The following is a 27891-nucleotide window of genomic DNA, read 5'->3' as shown; positions in this document are numbered from 1 at the left end:
ATGAGTGCTATTAGGTGTAGTTCTCGGCGGTGCCCGTCAGGCGGAGCTTGATGTAGTCTTGTACTGTGTCTGATCCTCGGGTTGTACTTGTAAATTCTCTATGCGTTTAATAATAAAAAATAAGTCTTATGCTGCAAGGACGGTAGGTCGGCGCACACGGGAAAGATTATTTGTTGGCGCGATGTGCTTCTACAGGCGGGTTAGGGTCATCCTGTGTGGCTGCGGTGGCTAAGATACACCAGTACGCGCGTTGAGGAACAAGTAAAGGTTCATTCCATGCTGAAAATAGAAGAAACACAAATTTCGGCTGTGGAGACCGAAGAAGGCACCTGAAGGAGCTCCACAGCCGACACGTTGCTACTTATCTTCTCCTTTCAGCAGGAACAAACCTTTACCTGTTCCTTTGCAGCCCGCGCCGGCTGCCGCAGCTCCGTCTGGAAATAGAGAGGCCTGTCTGAGCTGCTGCTCTTCACCACAGGGTGGCGCCGGCGGCCTGCTGGGCAGATAACTGCATAAGCGGTGCATTTACTGGGAAACATCTGCGTGGAAAAACGAACTGTAACTTTTAAAGCCTGTTTTATGGAAGCTTTTTCCTTTTTTAACCTTAACGAGATGTGGTCATCTATACTGTTTTAGGTATATATAATAATGTAAAGTGGTATATTTTGCGATTCTGTTTTTTTGTTTGTTTGCTCTTAAAAATAAAATCGTATTATGGAAGCGTGTTTTGCCGCGAAAAAAAAAAACATCTTGCAGACTGTGGACAAGAGGAGCTGGGCTCCAGCTTAATATACTTGTTTCACAGGAAAGTCCCAGAGCTCCTGCACTCTTGAACACTGATCTGTGCTCGAGCTGCATGATCACAACAACACAGCCTGAAGCCACTGCCCAATTTCCCAGAATCCTCCTGCCGCTCTGTAAGTGAAAGTGAAAATAGTCCTTTACTGCGATAAAGAGGGTGTCAGAAGTAAAGTGAGCAGGTCGCTTTTCAAATCTAATGAGAAAAAGGCCTCAGACAATCAGTTCTTTCTGAACAATAGAAAGTGGAGCTCAGACCAGTATGATCAGAGTATCCAGCCTGTAAGTATCCTGTCATTCTCACATCAGTTAACAGCACAGTGTACTGTAGGGTTAGGCCTGTCCTGTAGCAGTCAGACCGTACAGATATTCACACGACAGATTAAGTATTAATGTATATCTGAAGGTGTATAATATCACAGTTTCACTGTATTTTCTCTGTAATTATTAATGTGAATCTGAAAGTGCAGGACATCACTGTTTTCACTGGATTTTCACTGTATTTGATCTAACAGGCAAACAGTAAATTTCATGGCTCCTGCTGAAGGTTTTTCTTTCACTTTGTGTTTCCTGTAGTCGAATGGCGTTTCTCTCTCTCAGAACAACATCTCTCAACACTGGAAAGACAACAAACTTCGCTCTGAATCTGGACTGTAATTAATACTGTAAACATCCTGTTAGTATAAAAACAGGTGAGTGTAAATCTGCTTTGTTATTGTCTAACTGTATAAGAAGACAAGAAACATTATATATTTCTGAACCTTATAGGTTTAATTTAGTAAAATGTGCTTAGTACTGCAGAGATCAATGACAATGTATGTATAGAAAAAGGTGAGTGCGAATCTGGTTATTGTCCATCTGTAAAGGGAGACAGGAAACCCTGCTCTATTTCCACACATTGTATTGTCAAATAAAGTGCTGTTCCTTTCTTTACAGTGCATGGGTAGAGTCAGAGTAGTAGCTGCTGTGTGCTGGAGTGACAGTGAGATCAGTCAGGTCCAGCAGTGTGTGAGTGAACAGTCAGGTCAGGACTGAAGCTGCTGTGTGCTGGAGTGACAGTGAGATCAGTCAGGTACAGCAGTGTGTGAGTGAACAGTCAGGTCAGGACTGAAGCTGCTGTGTGCTGGAGTGACAGTGAGATGAGTCAGGTACAGCAGTGTGTGAGTGAACAGTCAGGTCAGGACTGAAGCTGCTGTGTGCTGGAGTGACAGTGAGATCAGTCAGGTACAGCAGTGTGTGAGTGAACAGTCAGGTCAGGACTGAAGCTGCTGTGTGCTGGAGTGACAGTGAGATCAGTCAGGTCCAGCAGTGTGTGAGTGAACAGTCAGGTCAGGACTGAAGCTGCTGTGTGCTGGAGTGACAGTGAGATCAGTCAGGTCCAGCAGTGTGTGAGTGAACAGTCAGGTCAGGACTGAAGCTGCTGTGTGCTGGAGTGACAGTGAGATCAGTCAGCTACAGCAGTGTGTGAGTGAACAGTCAGGTCAGGACTGAAGCTGCTGTGTGCTGGAGTGACAGTGAGATCAGTCAGGTACAGCAGTGTGTGAGTGAACAGTCAGGTCAGGACTGAAGCTGCTGTGTGCTGGAGTGACAGTGAGATCAGTCAGGTACAGCAGTGTGTGAGTGAACAGTCAGGTCAGGACTGAAGCTGCTGTGTGCTGGAGTGACAGTGAGATCAGTCAGGTACAGCAGTGTGTGAGTGAACAGTCAGGTTCTGGAGTGACAGTGAGCAACAAAAAGATGCAAACTTAAAGACTAGGAAAATATTTATAAATATTAAATATCACACAAAACTTACAACAGTGACCGTAAAGGCACCGTTTTATAAGCACACACGTATTCTTAGCCTGAGGATTCCAGAGTATCGGAAACCAGAATTTCCTAATATGAATAAGACAGAAAGCTCTCAATAATAATACAAACTCCCCGGGTCTAAGTATGATTAGTTAGAGGTTACTGGTACCTCTCATAGTTCAGCGACATCCTCTCCTTTCTTCATCCTGTACCTCAATACCTGTGCTCCCTTAATACTGAATACTTATCGTAAAGTTTATAAAGTTTATTAACGTCGGTGGGTTGGTTTCAAACAAATACAAATACAAAAACGAGATGAGGAAATTACATTTCTAATAGATATATAAAGTTTGACCAATCAAAGTGTTTCATTATTTCAGAGATGAAGCCTGACCAATCAAAGTGTTTCATTATTTCAGAGATGAAATCTGACCAATCAGAGTGTTTCATTATTTCAGAGATGAAGCCTGACCAATCAGAGTGGTTCCATGGGCTCTGCTGGTTTTCTGTGATTCTGCTCCTTCTCCTCCAGTCCTCCGTTTCAAAATCAGGTGAGAACAGATTCAAAATGTTCTGTTTTTTTAAATATCATGATTACAATCCAGTTCCTAAAATAATCACTGACAAAAAATCAAGATGAACTTATCACTCCAAATTTTAATTTCATTGATGATAATTATTATTATCAGCATCAGTTGCTTAGCAGACACCCTTATCTAGGATCACTAACACATACTACAGTGCACATGAGATCCGCATTTAGTGAATTAGCTCATGTACACACTGTGTTAGTGCAATGCATGTCAAGGACAAGCACAAGTGGAAACACAATGCAAGACCTGTGCTAGAAAGACTGATGAGATTTAAACCAGTACAGAGACAGTATACAGTGTGGACACCAAGCAGCAGTGAAAACGTTCTGGTCAAGATATACAATGACAAAGAGCAATAGGAAACTCACACCACCAGCTTGAGAGACAAGTAAACTTATTTACTGAAGAAAGTCTGGAGGAACAGGAGCTGGCGAGAGGAGATGTGGGGAGTTTTAAGACAAGCACAGAGGGGATGAGACACCAGTAGGGAACGACTAGGGTTTGAATGAGACGTGTGTGGCCAGAGGGAGGCAGTGGACAGACTGCAGTGGGATTATCACAGCAGAGAGGAAGAGGAAAGACAACAGAGCTGCAGACAGTCCAGTGAAGATGAAGGTAAACTAGTCTGAGAGAGAGACCTCCAGGGCCAGGACTGGGAGTTGTGTGGAACAGTTAGTGAAAAAGGAGCAGAATCGAGGAATGCTGCTCCAGGCGGGAAAGTGCCACAGAAGGGAATAGGAGAAGGAGGGATCAAGAGATATGCTGAGGTCCTGGGCAGAGGAAGAGGAGGGAGAGGGCAGAGACAGTCGAGGGGAAGAGATGGAGAGATCCACACAGGGGGAAGCAGAAAGAGAAAGAAAGGTCAGACTCAGAGCTGAATGTTGGAGGGTAGAGTGCCCTCAGGAGGAGACAGCTGAGACTGGAGGAGACCTGCATACTAGAGAGAGAAAGGAGAGGTTTGGTGGAGCATCCTCAGTCTAAAAGTGATGTGAAGAGCTACAGGAAGAGATGAGTGGACACAGGGACACAGGGAGGGGGTACAGAGAGAGAACAGTATGGGAACCCAGGACAGGGCCATGAGGGACAAACAGGAAGAGAGAACAGGAGCAGAGCTTCGCCAGGTGACTTGATAGGTTGAACCTATTCTCCCAAATCAAGCTTTTTTCATTATAATGGTACACTTAATATATAACAGCAGAATTGTTTATCTTCTTTTATTAGTGAGAGCTTGAGTGATTAGTGTTTGAAAGTGTTGGTTTGATTGCCTCTGGTGAGAAATTACTGTACCTGGCTTTTCTGAGGACACACTGGACTGTCCCTACGTCACCTCTCTTTAAGATTCTGTGATGTGAAGAAGATCAGACACTCATACCCTTCTCAGTGACATGTGGGTTTGAATCAGAGAGGACACTCTGGGACTGGGCTGCTGCCCGCAATGGGAACAATGATCATTAACACAGTACAGTACCAAATGGTTACTGAGCTGTTTTATTTAAGGAATTAGCTTCATAGTGTGTATGAATGTTATGGGGTGGTGTGGTGGCTCTGTGGGTCAGAACCTGTGCCTGTGGCTGGAAGGCTTCTGGTTTGAATCCCACAGCTGGCAGAAAATTCCTACTCCATTGGGCCCCTGAGCAGGGCCCTCAACCCCAACTGCTCCAGGGGTGCTGTACAATGGCTGACCCTGCGCTCTGACCCCAAGCTTCTCTCCCTGTCTGTGTGTCTCATGGAGAGCAAATTGGGGTATGCAAAAAGACAAATTCCTAACACAAGAAATGTATATGGCCAATAAAGATCTTATCTTATCATACTATGAATTAGGTCTATAGAGTAAGAGAACTGGTCTTGATGTAGCCAGTCTGAGACCTGAATTCAGCAATTCAGCACAAACAGTAAGGGCATACTGGTCAGTCACCGCAGACTGTAGAAAGGGCTGGTATTATTGAGACTTTACACCTCTGGCCTCTCAAAACCAATCACTGTGTGTGGCTGATTGAACAATGACATGGGTCATACCTTGCATTTTCTAATATAATTTCTTGTATAGCTGTTTGATTGAATGGGTGAAAAGTCTGAAACTGTTTTCTTTTCTCTTTCAGAGTTTCAGGTTGTTGTTCCAACTGATCATGTTGTTGCTGAAGCTGGCGAAGATGCTGTTCTGCCCTGTTACCTCCTTCCTGAAATCAGTGCTGAGGATCTACAGATCATGTGGGTTAGAGACAATTACCTTGCCCCTGTGTGTTTGTTTGAATTTCGCTGGTATAACTCTGAAGAACAAGATCTGTCCTACAGAGACAGAACTGAGCTTTTCCTAGACGAGCTCCCATTCGGCAATGTGTCTCTAAAGCTGAGAGGAGTGCGCGGCTCTGATCATGGACGGTACAGATGCATGGTAAAGTCTGAACGGTGGGATGATGATGCTGTTATTGACCTGGCAGTGAGAGGTGAGTGTGACAGACTGATATCCTGTCCAGGGTGTTGTACCCTGTGCTTCCTGGTTAATATAGCCTTTTAGACAAAATGTATTTTCTGATCATTGAGGAACCTTTAGTTTCTCGTTGTTTATTTACTGTATTTTCCTCACTAAACCTTCTTGAAATGTACCATTTGATAAACGGTGTTATACATTAAACATAAATTCACTTATAAATTTTAAGTTTGCTTATCTTTGATTATATTATGTTTAGCAGAGTGCTGACAAAGATGTTTCTAGTTGCCCTCCATCATACTTCTCACTCTCAGAAATCTCTTGTGTTGAACCCACAGCCCTGGGCTCCCAGCCCTCAGTGTCTCTCCACTCCCCTGGAAGAGATCAGGCCCAGCTGCTGTGCAGATCAGAGGGCTGGTTCCCTCAACCTGCAGTGATCTGGACAGACAGGGATGGAAACGAGGTGACATCACAGCCCCCCACAGTGGACACGGACAGTCAGGGGCTCCTCAGTGTCAGCAGCTACATCCCAGTCAAACAGGAGTCCAACATCTTCTCCTGCCTGGTGAGAAGCACACAGCCCAAGGCAGACTGGGAATCTCAGCTCCACATACCCAGTGAGTACAGAGCTTACCTTAATCATGACAGTAAGTAGACTATTAAATATAACAAATGATTTTGTAAAAGTCTAAAACAATCTTCACAGACATATTATTGAAGCTGATACCTTGAATTGTTTGAATAAACATACACGTCAATCAATTAGCTGATCAAACAATTGAGAATGAATTCCCCTTATAATAAAAACATTTATATGTGCTGGTGCTGTTGTCATTAAGTCTAAATGATGAAACCATTATGAGATTTATTGTTATAGAAACATTAAGAAGAATATATACATTTCTATGATTTAACTCTTTAGTTCCATGAGATTTTCTTTTACCATGTTGTTGCAGTAAAGCAGGAGTCACTCTTTCAGTCAAAGGCTTGCTATGCACGTTACTGTAACGCATACGGCCATCAGGGTGTGTAAGAGCCGGCTAACCAGAGCGGTGACGTCGCCGCCCTTCCCTGTGATAGCAGGACTACAGCTACTGGGCTGTAGAGAGATCTCTCTTTGGCTCACCGGGCTGGGTCCCTGTTGAGTGATGTGGGAGTCCTGGGTTCGAGCCCCCGCTGGTGGGGGGCTGACCTGATGCGGCAAGGGTGCCCACCTGAACCTTGTTGCATTACATTACATTCCACCTCCCTCCTCTAGAGGGCGCTCCTACCCCTTTCGGTTATGATTAATTTCTATTATTTCCTGGTGCGTCCTGTTTGCTTTTTGGTTAAAGGCCCAGCATCTCTGCAGTTCTGGGCTCAGTATTGGAAGATGGACGCCACAAGGCTTGCCTATTTTCCGGGTTCTCCGAAGGCAGGCCTTTTCCACGGCGTCCTGACCGCCTGGGTCTGGGATGCAGAGTACCTGGTCCCGTTATGTTTTTAGTTCCTGTTCCTGTGCCGGTTCCGACCCGGTTCCCCCTTTTAACCGTTTGTCTTGAATCTCCCGGCTCTTGGATTACGGACTGCGCCCTGACTTCTCTTTTGGATTTCCTTGGACTTGATTGCTACCTCATTTCCCCCGAGCACCTGCTCACTACAGTCACCTCCCCCTGTCTGTCCACCCATCCTAACCTTGTCTTTTACGGATTATACCGTCCGCATAGGGTCTTCAATAACGCACGCCACGGGAGTCAGAACCGGCTCTCGTGACAGCACACAGGAGAATCTCAAGGGAAGTTCTGTGATTCTCAAGCTCTCTCTGCCTGTTTATTTTGGATCACATACAATTTCAATGTTCCGTATTTTCTCTGGTAACACCTACTGATGATTATCTTTCTCATATAATTCTTGACTTAAATTCTAAAAGATCAAATTTTACCTGTCAGTCCATTCAGAGAGATCCCCTCTCTACAGTATACAGATTTTGTCTTGTGTGTACAGTACCAGCAATATAGAAAGCAAACAATATTTAGTTTTGAATACAGTTTAGGAAAAACTAATCTCTATAAAATACCACTCTAGTTGTGATTTATTTACTGATACATTTTCTTACCCATCTTGCCCATATTATTCTCTCTTTAAACAAGTTAAGTGCTACTTTCCCTTTATTATCATGTCAGTAAGAGTGTTATAAAATACCCATGATAGAGGAGTACTGGTTCTCTTCCTTGCCCAGTGATACAGTCATATGCAGATAACATGTATACATTGGCGCTCAGGCATAGTCAATCAGCTTGAAGATGTTTTAAGCTCACAGTTCTCCACAAACTAGATTTCAGCAAGACAGCTTTTCTACTGAACTGAATGTCTTCATTACAGAAGACCCATCAAGTCTAGTGGGAGACCTTTCTGAGTCATTTGAAGAGCACTGTGACTATTTAAATTCTCCAGGTGTCATGACTGGATCTTTGCCTCTCAACAGCAGAGCTCTGTACTTCAGTCTGGCTCCATTGTGACATCATCACATCAGCTGGAGTGATTCAGCATCTGGGCTCAACCAGTCTCCCTGACTGAGACACTTCAACTGGCTCCAGTCCTATGGCTCCCTGTCTAGAGAGATGTTCCTGCTCCACACTGTAGTCTTTTGTGCTGGTGGCTCACTTGGCTCACACAGATCTCTCTGCTGATTTTGTGGTCTGCAGCTTCTGATAACTAAACTGCATGTTTATCCATCAAATCTGTCTCGCAGGCAGATGTAGTCAAACACTGAGTTGGTCTCACATGACTGTTTAATGACCTTTGACCTGTCTGATGGTGGTCACTGATAAGGAAGACCTGACAGCTGTCTGTGTGGGTTGGACACCTGTTTAATATGAATGTCATTTAATAAGAAGGACACTGTAACATTGTGAAGTCCAACAAAAAAGGTTGTGAATTATTTTACAAGACATAATGACACAGACTTCCTGGTTGACATGTCTACAGAGACTTGACACACATGGACCTTAACAGAATAATACTGTTATTATTCTGCAGAGTGACACCACAACCATACAAATAAAGAGAGTCATACCAGCATGACAGTACTAATAAAGGAGCAGTGGAGTATCTCTCACACCCATACAAAATGTACAATACTACTCTGGGCAGTAGAAACATAAAATGAGTGATTCTAAAATGATATTTCCCAGAAGAGTATGATATTGCATGGGGTCTGTTTAGGGTTGAATCAGTGTACAGCTAAACATTAATTCTACAGTATGTGTACATTATATTAGAAATTGAAAAAAATATACTTCACACTATTAGTAACAAATCCTAACAGTTGTGTGTCAGTGCCTGTGGGATAATATTCCTGTCCTGTTTTCCAGGAGACTATTTCCCTGCTCCCTCTGGATGGATGGTGGCTCTCTTCCTAACAGCAGCTGTTACTGTAGCAGCAGCAGCACTTCTGGTGATCCAGTGGAGAAGAATGGACAGTATGTGCTCATTATATATAGACACGTGTGTCTGAATATCTGTGTCAGGAAAGATTTAAAATTCCTCTGTGTGTGAGCAGCTCAGGACATTCCTCTTGATAACAACTGTCAATTTATAATGCAGCCAGTAGGAACTAAAAAAATGAAAACGTTTAGCTCATTAGCAAGAGCATCTTCTAGTCTTGATAGAGAACTACCCTCCAGGAGAGTTACAGATGCAGCCATCTATAATACAAACATCTATAATACACATCAAACCCTGAGATAAACTCACTGCATTTTACCAGTGAGCCACAATCAGCCCTTATCTGCTCAAAACAGAGCAACAGGTGACACTTGTGAAAGCAACTTCATTTAATCTGTTCTTTCTCCTTAGCCTAATGATCACATGTCTTGAAACTACAGTATGTTGTAGCGATTCTCTGTAGTTTCCCTCTGCAGGAGGACAAGAGAGGCAGGAGACTGGGAGTGCAGTGAACTGGCTTCTTGTCCTTGTTAGGGACACAGGCGTGCTGGTCACTCAGATAGGACAGGAAGGAAGAAGGTAAAGAGGGAGAGAGTGATGGCCAGAGAGACAGAGAGAGGAAACTGGACTCTGTTTATAGAGAGAGGAGAGGGCAAGCTGGACGATGAAGGTCAGGTGCTCAGGCTCCAGGATTGTTACAATTGCTATAAATTACAGTACAATCTGTTCTTAAAGCCTCTGTGTATACTATATTTTTAATAAGCAACATGTAAAATAAAATTAACTTTTTTTCTAATTACTATTTATACACAATCTCTAATAATTCTGTGTACTCTATGAAATGAAAACTATTTCTGTTAGTGTTACACAATATTGTGAAATACTGTACAGTAGTTTGTGCATGGTTGTGTGTAATCATTGTATTTCATGAGATTGTTTATTGCTACTGTACAGTATGATTAATGCAGAAAGGCACTAACAGGTAAATAAATATTTCAATTTTAATATAAGAATAAGATTTGACAACCACACACAGCTGCAGTAGTTTAAGGATTCACTTACAGAGCAGTGCAGTCCTCTGATTCCAGAGTATCTATCTTTGTCACCATAGTCAAGCCCATTCAAAGACCCCCAACCCTTCCTGTCTATTTCACCCCTGATGGCAGTGACTGTCCCTCAGTCTGGAACAGTGTATTCATGAGCTCTGTGTTCATTGGTCAAACATGATCATGTGACAGGAGGGGGTGGGGACCCTTAAAGGGGAAATCACAGATGAATGGTAGAGAGTGGCAGACCTGCTAATCTATCACAGAAATCACAGATGACCTGGAGAGAGTGACAGACCTTTCCAATCTATCAGAGAGAACTGAGGTAAGAGGGGTCAGATCTGTGGAAATTCACAGCAGAAAGGGTTGATTAAGATCTGTGGATCAATTACTGTCAAACGTGTGGTTAGATGGGCAGAACGACCTGCAAGGATTCTGTCTCTTATGTTCTTTTGTTCAGTTAAATATAGAATATTTGTAAAACATGGCTAATGTATTTTTCCAGCTTCTGCAGCCCTGATCCTGTGTCACTGACTGTCCTGTCTGTGTTTCTTTACAGGGCAGGAGAAACTCAATGGTGAGTAAATCAGTCAGACTCTCTGTGCTGTGTCCTGTAGAGATTTCAGCAGGAGCTCCTCTGTTAATGATCCTGCACCAGTTTTCTAACTGAATTGTGTGTTATTATGATTCAAGGTCCATGTAGAACAACTTGTTTATTAACACTTTTCTTAAAATTGACAGTTTATTTATGGAAAGCGCTATTAACTGCCAATTTGAAATTGAAAACTTAAACCAATTCGAGTGTCATCAGACACCAGGGCTCTGATGGTCTAAATCATGTCTTATTATTTCCAGCCATTCCTGTCATCCTCACAGAACTGGGTAAGTGATCTTCTGTGTCTGTGAGATCACAGATCCACCAATACAAACACTAATGAATTATATTTGAGTGCACTGTTGTTCTGCAGTTTACTGTACTCTACTGTAATGAACTACAGATGCAGCCATTCAAAATGAGCGGTAAAAAGCCCGCGGTGCAGTAACAAACCCGCAGGGCACTGCAGGGCAAGTGATTGGCTGGCCAAAATGACCGACAGGGGCACTCGTGGTGCATTGGTTGGTAGTGAAAAGATTTAATCATTTAATGTCTTTACTGTGCACATTTTAATCCGTACTGTAACGTGTGTGAAGGCCATAAACGATATTCATTTTGGAACATAAACATACAGTATATAGCTGGTCTTGGTACTTTAAAGAAAAAAATACACACCAGTATTCCATTTCTCCCTAAACATTGTAAGCTTCAAAGTCTTTAACTAACGCGATACCGGAGTCAACAAGCATACTTTTAGAATTTGATTAAAAGGGAATATAATATGGAATCGCGTATCTAAAGAATTTAATAACGGTATGATCATATTCGTGTGCTGCGACAGGGCTGTGTAGGGCTGTTTCGCCTGCCTGTTCATGTGAGCTGTCTTGTAGCCTACTGGTCTAGGTGCGTGACTACCAACTGGCAGGTTGTGTGTTTGAATCTCGCTGGTGCTGGACTTTTCTTTTAACAAACATTTCTTCGAAAAAAAAAAGGTAAGCGATATTATGGACAATCAATTGACTTTTATATTTCAAAATATCATTCATCTCTAAATAAACTTTATTTTATATAGCGTTTTAAGCGAATAGGTAATTAGATTGCTCATAAACCTAATCGCTTTTTCTACATAAACAGCGTGATTGCTCTCTGAAAATGCTTTTCCTTTATTTTTAAAGTAGGCTCAGATTTCAACTATAGATCGTATTATTATAAACTTTCTTGGAAAAATGTATTTTATGTAAACCATGTTTGCTATTAATTCATTTAGGGCTAAAATACGTTCATTGTCTTCCAATCGAGTCGAGTTGACATTGGAAGCCTGCCACACCCGGACTGTTAAACCAATGCATTAGCACGTCAAAGCCCATTGAGCCAGTATTGGCTTTAGTATTCCCCCCTTCACCCCTCAATTCAATTCAATTCAAGGTGTTTTATTTGCATGACACATGGGTACAAGCAGTGTTGGGTATGTATATTGTAACGCTTACGGCAGACAGGCACTGTGTAAGAGCCGACGCACCAGAGCAGCGCACCGAGGGAGCGTCTGCATTTATAACTTAGTTTTTAAAATTAGTCAAGCAATATGAAGCATCTCCTTTTACTTAGTGCCTGAGCATAAAAAGAATAGGAGCATACTGCAATGCGTGTGAAGTCCATAAACGATATTAATTTTGGAACTTAAACATACAGTATATGGCTGGTCTCGGTACTTTAAAGAAAACATACACACCAGTATTCCATTTCTCCCTAAACATTTTAAGCATCGAAGTCTTTAACTAACGCGATACCGGAGTCAACAAGCATACTTTTAGAATTTGATTAAAAGGGAATATAATATGGAGTCGCGTATCTCAAGAAATTAATAACGATATAATTATATTCATGTTGCAAAAGAACTGCAACGGACATAAAAACTCCCTTGCTTTTAACAGAGCGTTCCATAATTTCTAACTACGAAAATGCCAGGTGAAAGGATTTGTAAACATATTTTGTTATATCCGCAACACATAAAAGACATTTTTCCAAGAAAGTTTAGCCTTTGTCACTAATGAAACCACTAAATAAAGACATAAATATAGAAATCTTAAGATTTGTTTTATTTAATGTTGGTAGCAGGATGAACTGTCAGAGTGTATATTTTGTCGCAGAGTTGCTGCAAGATGTTAACAGTGAAAAAGGTATTTAGAAATGAGTTATTTCAAGATGAAAATTTTCAGAATAATTGCAAATCTAGCAGGATAGAGAAAGCACAGAAAACTGGCAGTTAGATTGATCAGATTAGTATGAAAAGTCATTTAGCAAAGGGAATGAGAAGAGTGACAAACTAGTATACTTTAGATCTTTTTTTCTGAACCAGGGAAAATCTGATCATGTTTCCCTATAACAATAATAAAAAAACTTTATTTGATACATGAATTGAAGGAATGGGCAAACATAGCTGATGCGGATCCACAGAGCCAGCATATTAAGATGTTTATAATTAGAGGCAATTTGTTTAAATAACTGGGTATGGATACCGATGTGCAAGAGAGGTGGAAAGGCTGTTTCCTTAAGCCAGCACTATAAAATGTTTTATTCTCAGTGAGATGCTGCCATTTCATAGTGGGTTTCTGGGTTTCTTCAGTGCCTTTACTTCCATCCATTTCTTATCTCTTTATCCAGTACAGAGGATTTGGAGCCTATCCCAGTAAGCGACGGACACAAGGCAGAATACACCCTGGACATAGCGCCAGTCCATCACAGGACAGACAGACACAAACACACACACACCAGGGCCAGTTTTCCCATAAACCAATTAACTTACCAGTATGTTTTGGAGTGCAAGAGGGAGTCATATCACACATATGGAGAAAAACCATGTAACCCAGAGAGAACATGCAAACCCCACACACACAGGATGGCAGGAATTGAACCTAGGACCCCAGTGCTGCAAGATAGCAATGCTAACCACTTTGCCACCATTATAAATGGATGGATAGCTTAGTTATCTTTCTAGTTCACAGGTTTGCATGCATAATTTAATTTTGAAACCCACTGAGACATCAGGTACTACTGTTGTATTTATGAAAAAGAAACAAAACAAAAAACATACTAACAACTGTGCCATCCTACTCCTTAGTTAATACATTTTATTATTCATAAACAGTTAACATTGTTAGCAAAATATTTTGAATTATATTTAACCCTATTTTTTCTTTAGTTTTGTATCTAACTTATTATATGATAGTCAGACTTAATGTATATTTGAACAATGAAAATATATTTTTACAAGATTTTACATTAAGCACTTAAAATTAATATGGTTAATAATAGTAAACTGTAACATGCTGTAACAAGATCGGTTAAACTGCGAAGAAAATGCTTTCAGAGAAAATGTTTATGGTGTGAAGAATATAGATCTCCAATGCAATTTCAACCAAACCTGTTCCCACACACCCTGCCCCCACTACCATTAGAATATACACAAAGCACTCAAATCTTTCGAGCTGATGATCAGGTGACCCGAGAGAGAGCGAGAGAAACACCAAGGGGTGCGGAACCAGGGAACTATTTACATGGAAAACGGGCGATCTCCCCAGACTGTCCGCCCGTTTCACTGTTACCTGGATACCTCTTTATTTAGAACTCACTAACACTGATTTTTAGTTAAGAAGGATTCAAGTAGGGTTTTAGATGAAAGGCAGCGACCTTAATCAAGCCCAAATCATAATTGAACCCATTCAGAGCCTACATTACATTTTAGCGTTTCATTCTGAGCAGAAGACCCTCACACCTGAAGAAGGGGGAGGTGTTTTTCGCTACAAATCTCGCCTGCTTCTACTTTACAACCGGAGTGCTGGCTGTGACGAATTAAACCGGTTTTACAGGTTTCAATCACAGACCATGTGACATGTATGAAATGCATAATATAAACCTAGAAACATATACGTGAGCAGTACTTAAGCACTGTAGTATCGGTGTCAAGACATACCTCTCAAATACTGTAAATCAAGTTAAAAATATCTCAAGACCGATTCTGGTCATAATGAAACCATGTTTCGTGTATGTTTTCTTTAAAGTACCAAGACCAGCCATATACTGTATGTTTATGTTCCAAAATGAATATCGTTTATGGCCTTCACACGCGTTACAGTATGCTCCTATTCTTTTTATGCTCAGCTACTAAGATTTCCCTTCAGTGGTAAAATTAGATATGAATATTCAATACACAGTTAAGACATTAAATATACATATACATACTGTATACAGTACAGTTTGCATACGGTAATATGTTTATGTTCCTAAATCAATCTCTTTTATGAGCATATGAAAGGCATGGTGAATCACTGTACCTTGCATGATTGGAAACAAATGCGTGATTGCGAAATGCTGTGGTGTTACTTTTACAAAGACGGTCAATGAAAAAAAGAATGTGGACCAGGGCAATACTTTGAGTTTACACTTACAGCTTGTCCAAGGTCATTCATTATTAATACTATTAGTAATATCTTCGTTAAAGACTTTGATGGCGACAGCTCAAACATGAGAGGTTGAGCTTTATTAGCTCCATCTTGCGGAAATTCTGGATACTATTATTTTGCTTGCTGTATTATAGGAGAATTTACGGTAACTCGCGGTATTTACCGGTAGCTTGCGGTAGACTGCGTACAGCGTACCTCAAAATAATGCGGTATCGCCCGTGCATTTTGAATGGCTGCATCTGTATATTGCACTGAAGTGTATCCTTCTTTTATTTTCGTCAGTAATACACACAGGTATTTGATCAGTTGCGAAGATTTACAAAAGCAATAGAAGCTACAGAGAAATAGAGAAATTCCTGTACAACAATGTAAATAAGGAGATTTTACTCAGTTTTGACTCCCTCTCAGTTTGGTCCCAATGCACATTTTCAAAGTTAATATTTTAATGAAACTTTAGTTTTAGACCACTTGCATGGGTGAAAAAAACTAACTGGCAGCAGAAACTATAAAGTAAGAAATGATGCTTGTATGAATATCAGTCTTCTTTGCTCCTTTCTAATGTGTCAAAGACATGTTCTCCACTCTTGTCTGAAGAGTCTCCTTTCAGACTGACAACAGGCCATCAGCCCCCTGTCCTGAGTGAACAGTCTGTATCCTGACACTGTGGGGGTCCTGCCACCAGAGGGCACCCAAGCCAATTGCATGTACCTCATCTACTCTGGGGAGGCGTAGGTTAATCAGACCTCGTTAACCCACCACCAGGCCTCCCCTCCAGCCTACTTGAACCCTGCTCTGTGTCCACAGTGCTCAGTAGTGGGTTAGACCTTGAGAGCTACATGGTTCTTTCATTGTAATATCTTCCCAAGACTCCCTCTAGGTTTTGGGATTTTTGGCTTGCATTTTCCACCTCGATTTCTGGGTTTAGACTTGAGTAATTTTGGTTTAAATTTCCCCCTTTGATTTTTGACATTCTGTTAGTTTTAAGACCTTGACCTTGGATTTCACTGTTTACACATGATCATACCTGTGTAGGGTCCACTTCTTTGCAAATAGATGCTCAGCAGTGTGACACTGCTCTGACTGCTTGTGTTCAGCCAGCTGGGCCCCTGTCTGTGTCAGACTGATACTGTCTGTGTGTCAGTCTTCCTGGATCAGGCCTGGTGTGGAGATGTGCTCACCATGGAGTGTGACTGGTCATCTCTCACTGTCCAGCTGATGTCCAGAGATCAGGCAGTGTGACCAGTGAGAATGACATCTCTGTATCTCAGTCAGTGATACTGGTCACTGTGGGTACAGGTCACTCAGTCAGTGATACTGGTCACTGTGGGTACAGGTCATTCTGTCAGTGATACTGGTCACTGTGGGTACAGGACCCTTAGTCTGTGAGAGAGCAGCCCACACTTTCACTCATCTGACTGAACAATGAACAGAATTCAGTATCAATGGATGGTTATTTAAATATGAAATATCCCTCAGTGCTGGAGACTGCAGACTGTGTTTATTTCTTATCTCTATCAGTGGCTCAAGCACCAGACTCCAGGGTGTCCTGTGATGTGTCTGTGTGTCTTATTGCCTTGTGCTGCTCAGTCTTATTGAGTGAGACTCCAGTCTTACAGCCAGACTGCAGTGGAGACTGGGGATCCTGAAATGAACTGACTGCAGACTGTAGTATAAACTCTGGTATAATAACAGGTAAGAAACAATAAAGGTCTTTAATACAATAAAGATCTACTCTCTGTCTCTCTCTGCAGATGCTGTGAAGCGAGCTCCTATCCCTAAATCACGTATGTACACTGTATGAAACTCTGCTGACTGACAGCACTGATTTTACTGACATTATATTACCGGTGGGTGACTGGGATTAACAGAGTCTGTGTCTCTGTGCTCCAATGTGTGATTGTGATTTACAGTGTTTGTATCTCTTTGTTTCAGAATGGCAGTGGCTGTGCAGTTCTGCAGGTAGGTCTGTTTCTTGTTGAAGATACAGACACAGTACTGCTATTGAGCACTAATATTAATGAGCATTGATTCCTGGTGAGAAATGCACTGATAAAAGAGTAAGGAGAATGAGAATCAGTGTAAACTGATATTCACTTCAGGTTCACATCATCTTCCTGTGGAAAATGTCATCTCCTTCCACAGTGATCATGTTGTCATTCAGCCAGTGAAATCATGTCTGTGCTGGACTGACTGAGCTATAAAATCACCCAACCTAAATCAAAACCTTTTTACTATGAAAATCTCCCAGTCTGTAGGAGACTACATGTCATGGGTACAAATCATGAGTCCTGCACAGTGGAGCATGTTAATAAACAGATCACAAAATCCGTTATTACAATATTTACACAACTGATGGTAAGAACACTTTCACTGTTGACCTTGTGATCCTACATAATAACAATAAGAATAATATAATGTGTCCCCCTCACTGTACTGGGGCTTGCAGGGTGAGCGCCCCCTACTGGCCCCACTAACACCTCTTCCAGCAGCAGCCTCAGCTCTCCAGGGAGTCTCCCCTCCAGGTACTGGCCAGGCTCACACTGCTGGGTCTCAGTGGGCTGCTGGCTGTGAGCTGTTTTCACACTGGTGCTCGATCTCCTTCAGAGATATTAGACATAAAGCCAGCGAACAGCACAGCCTGATAACCCACACGCTGTCACACTATAAACTATATCTTTACATGACCTTTGCCCTGTTCACCTGTCTGGGGTATAACCCCAGTATTGTCTGTGCTGGACACAGTGTCCCCCAGGACACTACAGCTCAGTACTGACCCTCTCCTTTCTTCTGTACAGGTGAAGGCAGCCCCATCCCTGACCTGCGTAAGTCCACTGTGTGTAAAGTCACAGCTCCTGCTGGGCTCCAGGTCTCTCCCTGTCAGTGTGTGTGGAGGACAGAGGGGTATTTAAACTGGGGAACTTGGGGGCAGGGAGCTCCCTAAAGGGCAATTCTGATGGATCAGAAAAACCTGGGCAACACTAACAATAAGTCATAAAAATAACACATCACAGTTGTCCATTCTTATATAGTTCTATTACTAATGTATTTTTTCAATTCTTAGAACATGAGCAATAAAGAGGAGGTTTCAGACTGGTTTCAGTGTGAATGAAGCTGAGCTCCTGATTTTTTAATACTGATACTGTATATCTGAAGTTCTCTTGTAATTCTAACTTTTAGTCTCTTGAATAAAACCAGTTCAAGAGAGCATTACTGGTCTCCAGTGAATTTAATTACCTCTGACCCCTGAATTGTGGTACTATGAGATTCATAATAAAAATTGTAGTGACATCTTTGTTTCAACGTGGAGCCCAGTGTGTGACTGTGATTAACAGTGTCTGTATCTCTGTGTTCCAGTGTGTGACTGTGATTAACAGCGTCTGTATCTCTGTGGTTCAGTGTGTGACTGTGATTAACAGCGTCTGTATCTCTGTGTTCCAGTGTGTGTCTGTGATTAACAGTGTCTGTATCCCTGTGTTTCAGTGTGTGTCTGTGATTAACAGTGTCTGTATTGCTGTGTTTCAGAATGGCAGTGGCTGTGCAGTGCTGCAGGTAGGTCTTTCTCTTCTTGATTATAGATGCATGTTTTAAGCCATAGTGCCTGGGGTTATTGAGTTCTTGAGACCAGAAGGTCTCTTTAGTGTGAGATGGTCATTCCTGGTCTGTAAACAGAAGGAGATGTATTTCAATCTCATGTTTCTGTAACATCCTACATGTGGGCTGTGAAGATCAAAGTTTCCTGGTGGGAATTTCTATCTCCATCCTGTTTTTCAGTCTAATGGCCAGTAGGAGTCTCTCTTGGAGGGACTGACAGTGTAGAAAACTAATTTTCCCTGAAGGCCACGTGCTCTGGTCTCTGCTCACTCCTGACTGAGGGTCTACAGGCTGAATGTGGCAGAGCCAGTGACCCTGGATTTGGGAATAACTGTGGAATATCAGGAGGAATCGTGAAGAGAGCCAGTCTCATAATAACAAGCCATTCAAATCCTAAGGAAAAAAACTGTTAAAGGTTGGAATAAAAGGATGGTATAATGACAGTACTCTTCCCCTGCAGTTTCACAGACACACAGCCTCTTGTGAGAGGCAGCAGTGTGACTCTGGTACAGGGGCTCCTCTGGGGCCTGTAGGCCTCTCTCTTGTCTGAGAAATGGCTGCTTCTCTTCACATGTCAACCAGGCTGATGGGTCAGCAGGAAGAAACATTATAAAATCACCTTTTCATCTTCTGTTTCCCTCTTTCCACTGGCTGTGTTAATATTGTATTTTTGGGAGCTGAACCTCATTAACCCCCAGCCCCTCAAAGGTAATTCCCACCTGGAGTGTTTGTGTCCTGAACATCTTGCAATATCTTGGACAGGATAGAGAGTACAGGCCTGGTTCAGGGTCTGAATTCAAGGAACCACGTGGACATCAAGTCTGCAACATCAGATTTATATATATCTTACTCAGTACCCACACTAGGAAGAAATATCCACCCCGAATAAAAACATTTAATTTCTTCAAAAGTGATTTTTCAAAATGTAGCATATGTAGATACCTATTTTTCTAGGCCATGTCCAATATATTTATACTGGACAGGCTCTTTTTTACAACCTTTCTATTCTCCAGGAGTAAAAAAAATAAGAACTGAGAAGAATCTCTTTGATCTTCACTAGATTGACCGGCAGACAAAAGGAGAGTATTAAGTATCAAGAGTTAACACTGAAATATTAAGTATGAGGAGAGTATTAAGTCAGTATTCATTAGTCATGCGAATAAAGCTTCTTGAATTAATTTGATTAAAACCCCCATTCGCTCTGGGCATTATAAGCCCCGCCCCCCATCTGTCAGTGGTCAGAGCTCTCTGATTGACAGCTGAGTCTCCTATCAGAGAGGCGGACAGTGAGCGCGAGCGGTCTGAAGTCAGTATGAGCGCCTCTGTTTATCTCGTCTTTCACTCCGGGTTTCTGGATGTGTTATTTCTGCTTTAAACTGAACACTTTGGATATTTCTTGGCATTTTCCAAGTAAGTATGGTGGGTTTTCTTATATTTCACGAGGTTTTGTTCTTTCCATTATATTTTTTCTTTAAAAAATGAGTATTATGCAGGTTTTTATAAATTCATGTGGGTAGGTGCGTCAGCCTTTCTAGACTCCAGGAGTAAAGAAAAAAATAAGACCTGAGAGGAAACTCTTTGATTTTCACTAAATTGACAGGCAGACAAAGGGAGAGTGTTTATTCAGTATTAAGAATTAAGAATTAAGAGTTAATACTGCTCCTACTGTCTCCTATCAGAGATTATTATTATTGTTATTTCTTGTTTAATTTGAATACTTTAGATATTTCTTCACATGTTCAAAGTAAGTGTGAAGTCCCTCATTTCAGCAAGGTTTTGCTTTTTCCATTATATTTTTTACTGTAAAAACTTGCATTACACAGTCTTTGAATTCAGCACTTTTTTATTCTGCGTCGTCAGGAAAATGGTCTCAGAGAAGATGAACGAGCTGCTGAACTGGGATTTGAAATAAACCGGTTTAACAGACAGGCTGTCCAGTTTCTTACAGTATACAGGTCGGTGTGGTGGGTTGTGAAGTGTTTGAAAGCGAGTGGTCGGGCTGTAGTTTCTCCTGCAGTCCGGTCGGTCCTGTGTTTATTAATAATGTCGTTTAAAAAATAAAGTTTCATCGCTGTGAACACAAGTGTTTAATGTTTGTATTTAGAGGATATTGGGATCACTCCCATGTGTAACACTAGTGAAACAGTGAAGAAGATGTCGTTTCTCTGGAAGGGAAGAGCAGTCATTAGTAATTGACTGGTGTTTCTCTCTCGGCGTGTTTGGGGACAAAGACATTTCACAGTCTGATGGAGTTGAGTTGGACTGTGATCGGCAGGAGCCTGTTGTGATGTTTGTGTTTTATTCCCCAGCTGCTGTGACTCTGGACCCTGATACAGCTCACTGTGAGCTCAGCCTGTCTGAGGATGGGAAGAGAGTGAGACTGGGACAGAGGAAGAGTCTCTCTGACAATCCTCACAGATTTGTGGATAATAGGAGTGACCAGAGAGTCTGCAAAGAGGAAAGGGGGGATCAGCTTCTCTCCCCAGCAGGGTTACTGGTGTCTGTACTCTCACCGGTCTGATTTATTTGCTCTCACTGATCCTGTGACCCCTCTCCCCCTCAGTCTGCAGCCCAGGAAGCTGGGGGTGTGTGTGGATATTGAGGAGAGGAAGGTCTCCTTTTACACAGTGGAGTCCAGAGCTCATGTCTACACTTTCACTGACATGGTCTTCCCTCAGGGGGAGAAGATCTATCCTGTCTTCTGGACTCTGGATCGTAATAAAGACCTTGAGCTGCTGCCTGCTGTCAGTGTGGAGATTAAACCCGTCACTGACTCATGAACACAGGCTGACTCTCTCCCAGCTCTCTGTCCACTGCTCACACTGGGAGACGGGTTTACTGTGAGGTCAGAAATATAGTAGGAATTGTAGAAATTATGATGTTGTGTTTAAATGCGTTATATTAAATAAAAAAAATTAAACGGGGAAAAATAACATGTACGAGAGAGGGCGAGATAACGCGCTACCAGCCAGCTGTACTCCTGACTTGTAAATATCTCTGGAAACCCTGCTGTGTTTTTTTCTAATTTTTGAGAAAATAAACTTTTAAAAATGAAATCCCGTGTGAGTCTCTCCTGCGCGCGCCGCTGACTGTGAAGCTGCCAGAACGGGGAGGGACCCGCTGACGTCACCACAGCCAAGAGGAAAAGGGACTGTGACGCAGCAGGAAGTGGCTCAGGGTGTTTATGGGAGTTGTAGTTTGTAACCAGCGCTGCGTCTGTGAGCAGCTACAGCCAGTCTAATACCCGGCTCCCTTTAATACAGGGTTACATGACTATATTCAGTATTTTATGTTCATTTGGGGTTTATTTTTACTGTGGTGGTTTGTGAGAGACGTTTTATTTGATCTCTGATCGTGATCCAGGGATTTCTTTTCTAGTCTTTTCTTTATTTCCCAATAAAGTGTGGTAATGGGCCAGTGAAAGCTCTGCTTTTCTTCATATGAAAAGCCAGGGGCAGTTTTTTTTTTCTTCAGAGACAGAAACCTGGGCTCCGTGTCAGTCTTGTCTTCCGTCCTGCCGTTTGGACATTTCATGTGGACGATTCTCTCAGACTGTGGGACTGTGTCATGAGAGGTAGTTTTGACACACTCCCTTGAGCGCTGGTTAGTGTGGTAATTGTGAGACGCTCCCTAGAGCAAGCGGGTTAGAAGATGGCGACAGACCTGCTGTTCTAGTAAAAAGTGAAGTTAAACTCATTCCTGGTGTTGTGTTCAGCTGTGTTTAATATATATAAACTAACCTGAAACACGAGAGACTGCACTGCTTCGGCAGTTTGTGTATTCAACATCATTATCTGAGAGATTATTTTTGAAACTTTGGCATGTACAGTATATAAATATATTTCATTTCGCTTATTTTTGTTCCTCTGTCCTGAAACAAAACGCGCTACAATACGTTACTTGTTGCCACTTTTGTTTTAATCCCAGCCGTGTCCAGACTCTCAGAACAAACTGAAAAGCTTCCAGTTAGGACTCTTAATACGGCATCTCCGACCACATTTGAAATATTTCACTTTGTTCATTTTGTGACGCAGTGCTGTACCGCGGAAAACACTGTTGACAAAATGAATATCAAACTTAGAGCTGTTCAATTATTCTCTTAGAAATACATTTTATTATACAAATAAATTAAACTGCTTGACTAAAATGTCTCTATGACTACAGTGTTGTAAAAACTATGTTGTAAAAGGTCTGTTCCATATTAGACAGGTCTCAACTAAAATACTGTAACGCAACGGGGGCATTACGCATTAGGTCGGCTCCAAACCGTCCGGGGCTCGAACCCGGGACTTCCGCGTCTCTCTGCAGCGACCTAGCCCCGTGAGCTAAAGAGAGATCTCTCCACAGCCCAGTAGCTGTGGTCCTGCTATCACAGGGAAGGGCGGTGACGTCACCCGCTCTGGTACGCCGGCTCTTACACACAGTGCTTGTCGGCCGTAAGCGTTACAATACTTATTATAATTTAAATAATTATAATAATAATTATAATGACAATTTAGTCTGCTAGACTAAATGTTGGTGACTAGAAAGTTACTAATAGATACTGACAGACTGTGTGTCCCACACTGACAGGCTGGAGGAACTGAGTCTCTTTAGACTGAAGGGAGTGTCCCACACTGACAGGCTGCAGGAACTGAGTCTCTTTAGACTGAAGGCAGTGTCCCACACTGACAGGCTGGAGGAACTGAGTCTCTTTAGACTGAAGGGAGTGTCCCACACTGACAGGCTGGAGGAACTGAGTCTCTTTAGTCTGAAGGGAGTGTCCCACACTGACAGGCTGGAGGAACTGAGTCTCTTTAGACTGAAGGGAGTGTCCCACACTGACAGGCTGGAGGAACTGAGTCTCTTTAGACTGAAGGGAGTGTCCCACAGTGAATCTAGTGAATCTGTATCTAGTGAAGCAGTCTGTACGGTAAAGTCTCAGTTCAGTCCTGGAGGGAAGTGGTTCTGTTGCTCAGTCTGACCCTCCTGTCAGATCAGGGTTTGTCCTGGAGGGAAGTGGTTCTGTTGCTCAGTCTGACCCTCCTGTCAGATCAGGGTTTGTCCTGGAGGGAAGTGGTTCTGTTGCTCAGTCTGACCCTCCTATCAGATCAGGGTTTGTCCTGGAGGCACCAGTTCTGTACGGGTTTGGGCATTTACTGGGACAATTATTAATTGTGGCAGTAAATCACAAAATGATTCTTTTAATGGTCTTATAATCCAACCATGCGGTATAATTCAAACAACGCACAGACACAGGTACTAATACACGAGGATACATTTATTCATACATAGAATGTGCATGTAAACATAACAGATCTTATCGAGAGGGTTATCAGAATACAAAAGATATATATTCATTTAGTCACAAAGAGTTACACATATCAAGAAGACATACGTTCGGTATATCATTCATTTAGACCGTTTCGTAAATGAACTTGGTCACAACTTCTACACTAGATACTCAAAATAAGTACATAACTCTTAGGGATTAAATTGATATCAACTGGTTGGGATAACAATTGAATTCTCGAGCTGTAATGCAGTGAAGTTGAATACTCATCCAATCTCAGGGGATTCAGATCTCCTGCAGGCTTGTTTCTGTCCAATCCGCGCTCTCTGGCTTGCGACATGGTGGAGACCCTGCGCTGCTCTGCGCTGCTCTCTGAAGACCGGCTAGTTAGTGTTGGCTTTAACTAGCGAAGTTTGCGCACAGGAGAAGAGTGACTGTGGGTCCCAGCAGGTCAGGAAGAGGACCGGTTCGTTCCTGATGAAGCGCTAGTTCTGAATAGTGATTCAGCTGTCCACAGTTCCGACCTGTTCACGAGGCCTGCTGCTGGTGCTAACCTCGGGTGGATCCTCTGGTTACTCTCTGGCAACCTCCGCTCTCGACTCTTAGAACAGAGGAAAGTTCTGGCACTCGGACACACTGGCCGTTACATGTTGGTCCGGGCTGAGTCTCAGGATGGTCAGGAGGCGCGCTGCGAGAATGTCCTGCCCTTGGGAGCCTTTCTGCTCCTGGGCCGTGCTGGACCACAGAGATTAAGAGAGAGATGGGGCCTCATTTGAAAGCACAGCAACACTTAATCCTGTCTTATTAACAAGCATTGCCGCTACACCAATATTCCATTTCTCCCTAAACATTCTTTAACTAACGTGATACCGGAGTCAACAAGCATACTTTTAGAATTTGATTAAAAGGGAATATAATATGGAATCGCGTATCTAAAGAAATTAATAACGATATAATTATATTCATGTACCGCAACACAAGAATAGTACACGCTGTACAATGTCTGTTGATACTGTTTCTGTAGGGCTTTTTCACCACTCCTCATGTGACCTTGCCAGTGGCGCTGTGGGTTAGGTTCCTGACTCATACATCACACATTGGGTGTTCAAATAATAATAATAATAATAATAATTGCTTACACTTATATAGCGCTTTTCTGGACACTGGGTGTTTGAAGCCATGACTTTTTTTTAACAAAAATTTCTTTGAAAAAATAAAATAGGGTTAGTGTTAGGGTTACTGTCAAACTTTAAATCAACAATTGATTTAAGGACGATCTGTCAAAGTGCAATGAAATACAATATTGTTGTTGTTGTTGTTATTGTTGTTTTTATCCTGTAAAGCGTTTTGAGAAGCCACCTTTAAAGGCGCTATATAAAGGCACTGATTCTTATGGAATGTGTTTTCTTTCTTCTTTTTTTCAGCATGGAATAAACCTATTACTTGGTTCTTATAGATGCCCGGTTCCGCCGGGGATTCAAAAAAAAAACCCCATGGAATCGCATATCTAAGGAAATAGCAATATAACTATGTTCATGCACAAACAGTGGCATGTTACATTATTAATTTGGGTGTCTCCTCTTGCCAGAAAGCTCTAAATTGTATTTTGAGTGCGGTTTTTGACTTTTTTAAAATTACAATCCATAAATAAAGCTGATACTGTAAGACTTTTAATTATTTTAAACTGTATTACAGCAGCACAGTCTTCTGCGTAATAATGTTCACCTCTCTGTCCAGCAAATTAACAATAGTAATAATAATGAACTTTATTGTATATAGCGCCTTTAAAGGTGGCTCCTCAAAGCGCTTTACAGGATACAAACTATAACAACAATACTGTTAGGCTGGGCAAACGATTTTTTTTTAAATATTAAAAAATGAGATATAATGATGTGTTCCAGCTTAGACATTAACGAAGAGCATAACGAAGGTGATAAAGGTCATAAACTATATTAATTTTGGAACATAACATATCATGTAAACTGTATGTTGCTGTTATTGGCATTGTAACGCCCTCGCCTGGTGGTGAGGAGGAGGCGCCCCTAGGCGCTCGTAGTACCGCTGGGCATGCTGGGAGTGGTAGCCGGGGAGAGTCTGAGGGTCAGCACGATGACCAGCGGCGGACCCTACCTGTGGAAATAATGTCCTAGTAGTTCTAGTGCCCTGTGTAGTCCTGTAAAAGTAGAGTGTGTTGTTAGGTAATTACCACCCTAAATGTGTGTACGTGTTTGTCAGTCTCCTCATGTGCGTGTAGATCCTGTGTTTGGTTTTGTGTGGTTGTTAATGTAAAGCTTTCTGATTTGTGATGTCCTGTATTTTTTTGTGAAAAGAAAATAAAGTTCTTAAAAATAAAAAAAAAAGTTTGTTAATCGCGTCTCCACTGGTCCTTTGTTCTGAAAAGAACCTGTAAACGCTACAATATTTACCTCTACACTCTGATGAGACACAGCTGTGGGAGGTCCTATAAGAGCAGGTTGGATATTTACCTCTACACTCTGATGAGACACAGCTGTGGGAGGTCCTATAAGAGCAGGTTGGATATTTACCTCTACACTCTGATGAGACACAGCTGTGGGAGGTCCTATAAGAGCAGGTTGGATATTTACCTCTGTGCTCTGATGAGACACAGCTGTGGGAGTTCCTATAAGAGCAGGTTGGATATTTACCTCTACACTCTGATGAGACACAGCTGTGGGAGGTCCTATAAGAGCAGGTTGGATATTTACCTCTACACTCTGATGAGACACAGCTGTGGGAGGTCCTATAAGAGCAGGTTGGATATTTACCTCTGTGCTCTGATGAGACACAGCTGTGGGAGGTCCTATAAGAGCAGGTTGGATATTTACCTCTACACTCTGATGAGACACAGCTGTGGGAGGTCCTATAAGAGCAGGTTGGATATTTACCTCTGTGCTCTGATGAGACACAGCTGTGGGAGTTCCTATAAGAGCAGGTTGGATATTTACCTCTGTGCTCTGATGAGACACAGCTGTGGGAGGTCCTATAAGAGCAGGTTGGATATTTACCTCTGTGCTCTGATGAGACACAGCTGTGGGAGGTCCTATAAGAGCAGGTTGGATATTTACCTCTACACTCTGATGAGACACAGCTGTGGGAGGTCCTATAAGAGCAGGTTGGATATTTACCTCTACACTCTGATGAGACACAGCTGTGGGAGGTCCTATAAGAGCAGGTTGGATATTTACCTCTGTGCTCTGATGAGACACAGCTGTGGGAGGTCCTATAAGAGCAGGTTGGATATTTACCTCTACACTCTGATGAGACACAGCTGTGGGAGGTCCTATAAGAGCAGGTTGGATATTTACCTCTACACTCTGATGAGACACAACTGTGGGAGGTCCTATAAGAGCAGGTTGGATATTTACCTCTACACTCTGATGAGACACAGCTGTGGGAGGTCCTATAAGAGCAGGTTGGATATTTACCTCCTGGGAGAACATACCAGGCTGCCAGTCCTGGGCTGGCCTCAGTTGGGAGAGGACAAAAGATTTAAGAGTCTCACATGTACAGTTACCATGCATGAGTGTGAACAGTAGACCAGGTGGAACAGTAGACCAAGAGTAACACTGAAGCTGAGAGTGAAGGTCCGCAGTTCCACATTATCAACAAGAACAGTGTCAGAAACTCCAAACACTGTCTCAAGACAATCAAGTAAGATATCATGGCTGACAGTGTCGAAAGCAGCCCTGAGATCAAGAAGAATGAGGACAGAAAGAGAATCAGAAACCATTAGAAGATCATTAGTGACTTTAACCAGGGCAGTTTCTGTGCTGTGTAAGTGTCTGAAGCCATTATGGTTCAAATAGGTTATTTGCAATGAGAGGATTATTTAATTAAATAACAACAACATATTCTATCAAGAACTTTTTA

The 27891-nt window shown here is 42.2% G+C and overlaps 3 protein-coding genes across 3 annotated transcripts in view; 1 reads left to right on the top strand and 2 right to left on the bottom strand.

The window, feature by feature from the left end:
* Positions 1 to 27891, bottom strand: part of LOC107076270 (butyrophilin subfamily 2 member A2-like) — a 323939-nt gene that overhangs the window by 243846 nt on the left and 52202 nt on the right. The window lies entirely within an intron of this gene.
* LOC138238070 (butyrophilin subfamily 1 member A1-like) overlaps positions 1 to 27891 on the bottom strand; it is a 133612-nt gene that overhangs the window by 60965 nt on the left and 44756 nt on the right. The window lies entirely within an intron of this gene.
* Positions 742 to 16972, top strand: LOC138238065 (butyrophilin subfamily 1 member A1-like). Its single transcript, XM_069187920.1, has 9 exons — positions 742 to 1080; positions 1375 to 1490; positions 3048 to 3140; positions 5282 to 5626; positions 5949 to 6227; positions 8964 to 9071; positions 10642 to 10659; positions 10938 to 10964; positions 16889 to 16972. Exons 3-9 carry the CDS (start codon positions 3050 to 3052, stop codon positions 16936 to 16938), a joined length of 918 nt encoding a protein of 305 aa, XP_069044021.1. The 5' UTR covers positions 742 to 1080; positions 1375 to 1490; positions 3048 to 3049; the 3' UTR covers positions 16939 to 16972.

The sequence above is a fragment of the Lepisosteus oculatus genome, chromosome 4 (assembly GCF_040954835.1).
Source record: "Lepisosteus oculatus isolate fLepOcu1 chromosome 4, fLepOcu1.hap2, whole genome shotgun sequence".
Taxonomy (NCBI): Eukaryota; Metazoa; Chordata; class Actinopteri; order Semionotiformes; family Lepisosteidae; genus Lepisosteus; species Lepisosteus oculatus.
Note: the sequence above shows the minus strand (reverse complement) of the source record. Positions and strands in the feature narration are given on the sequence as shown.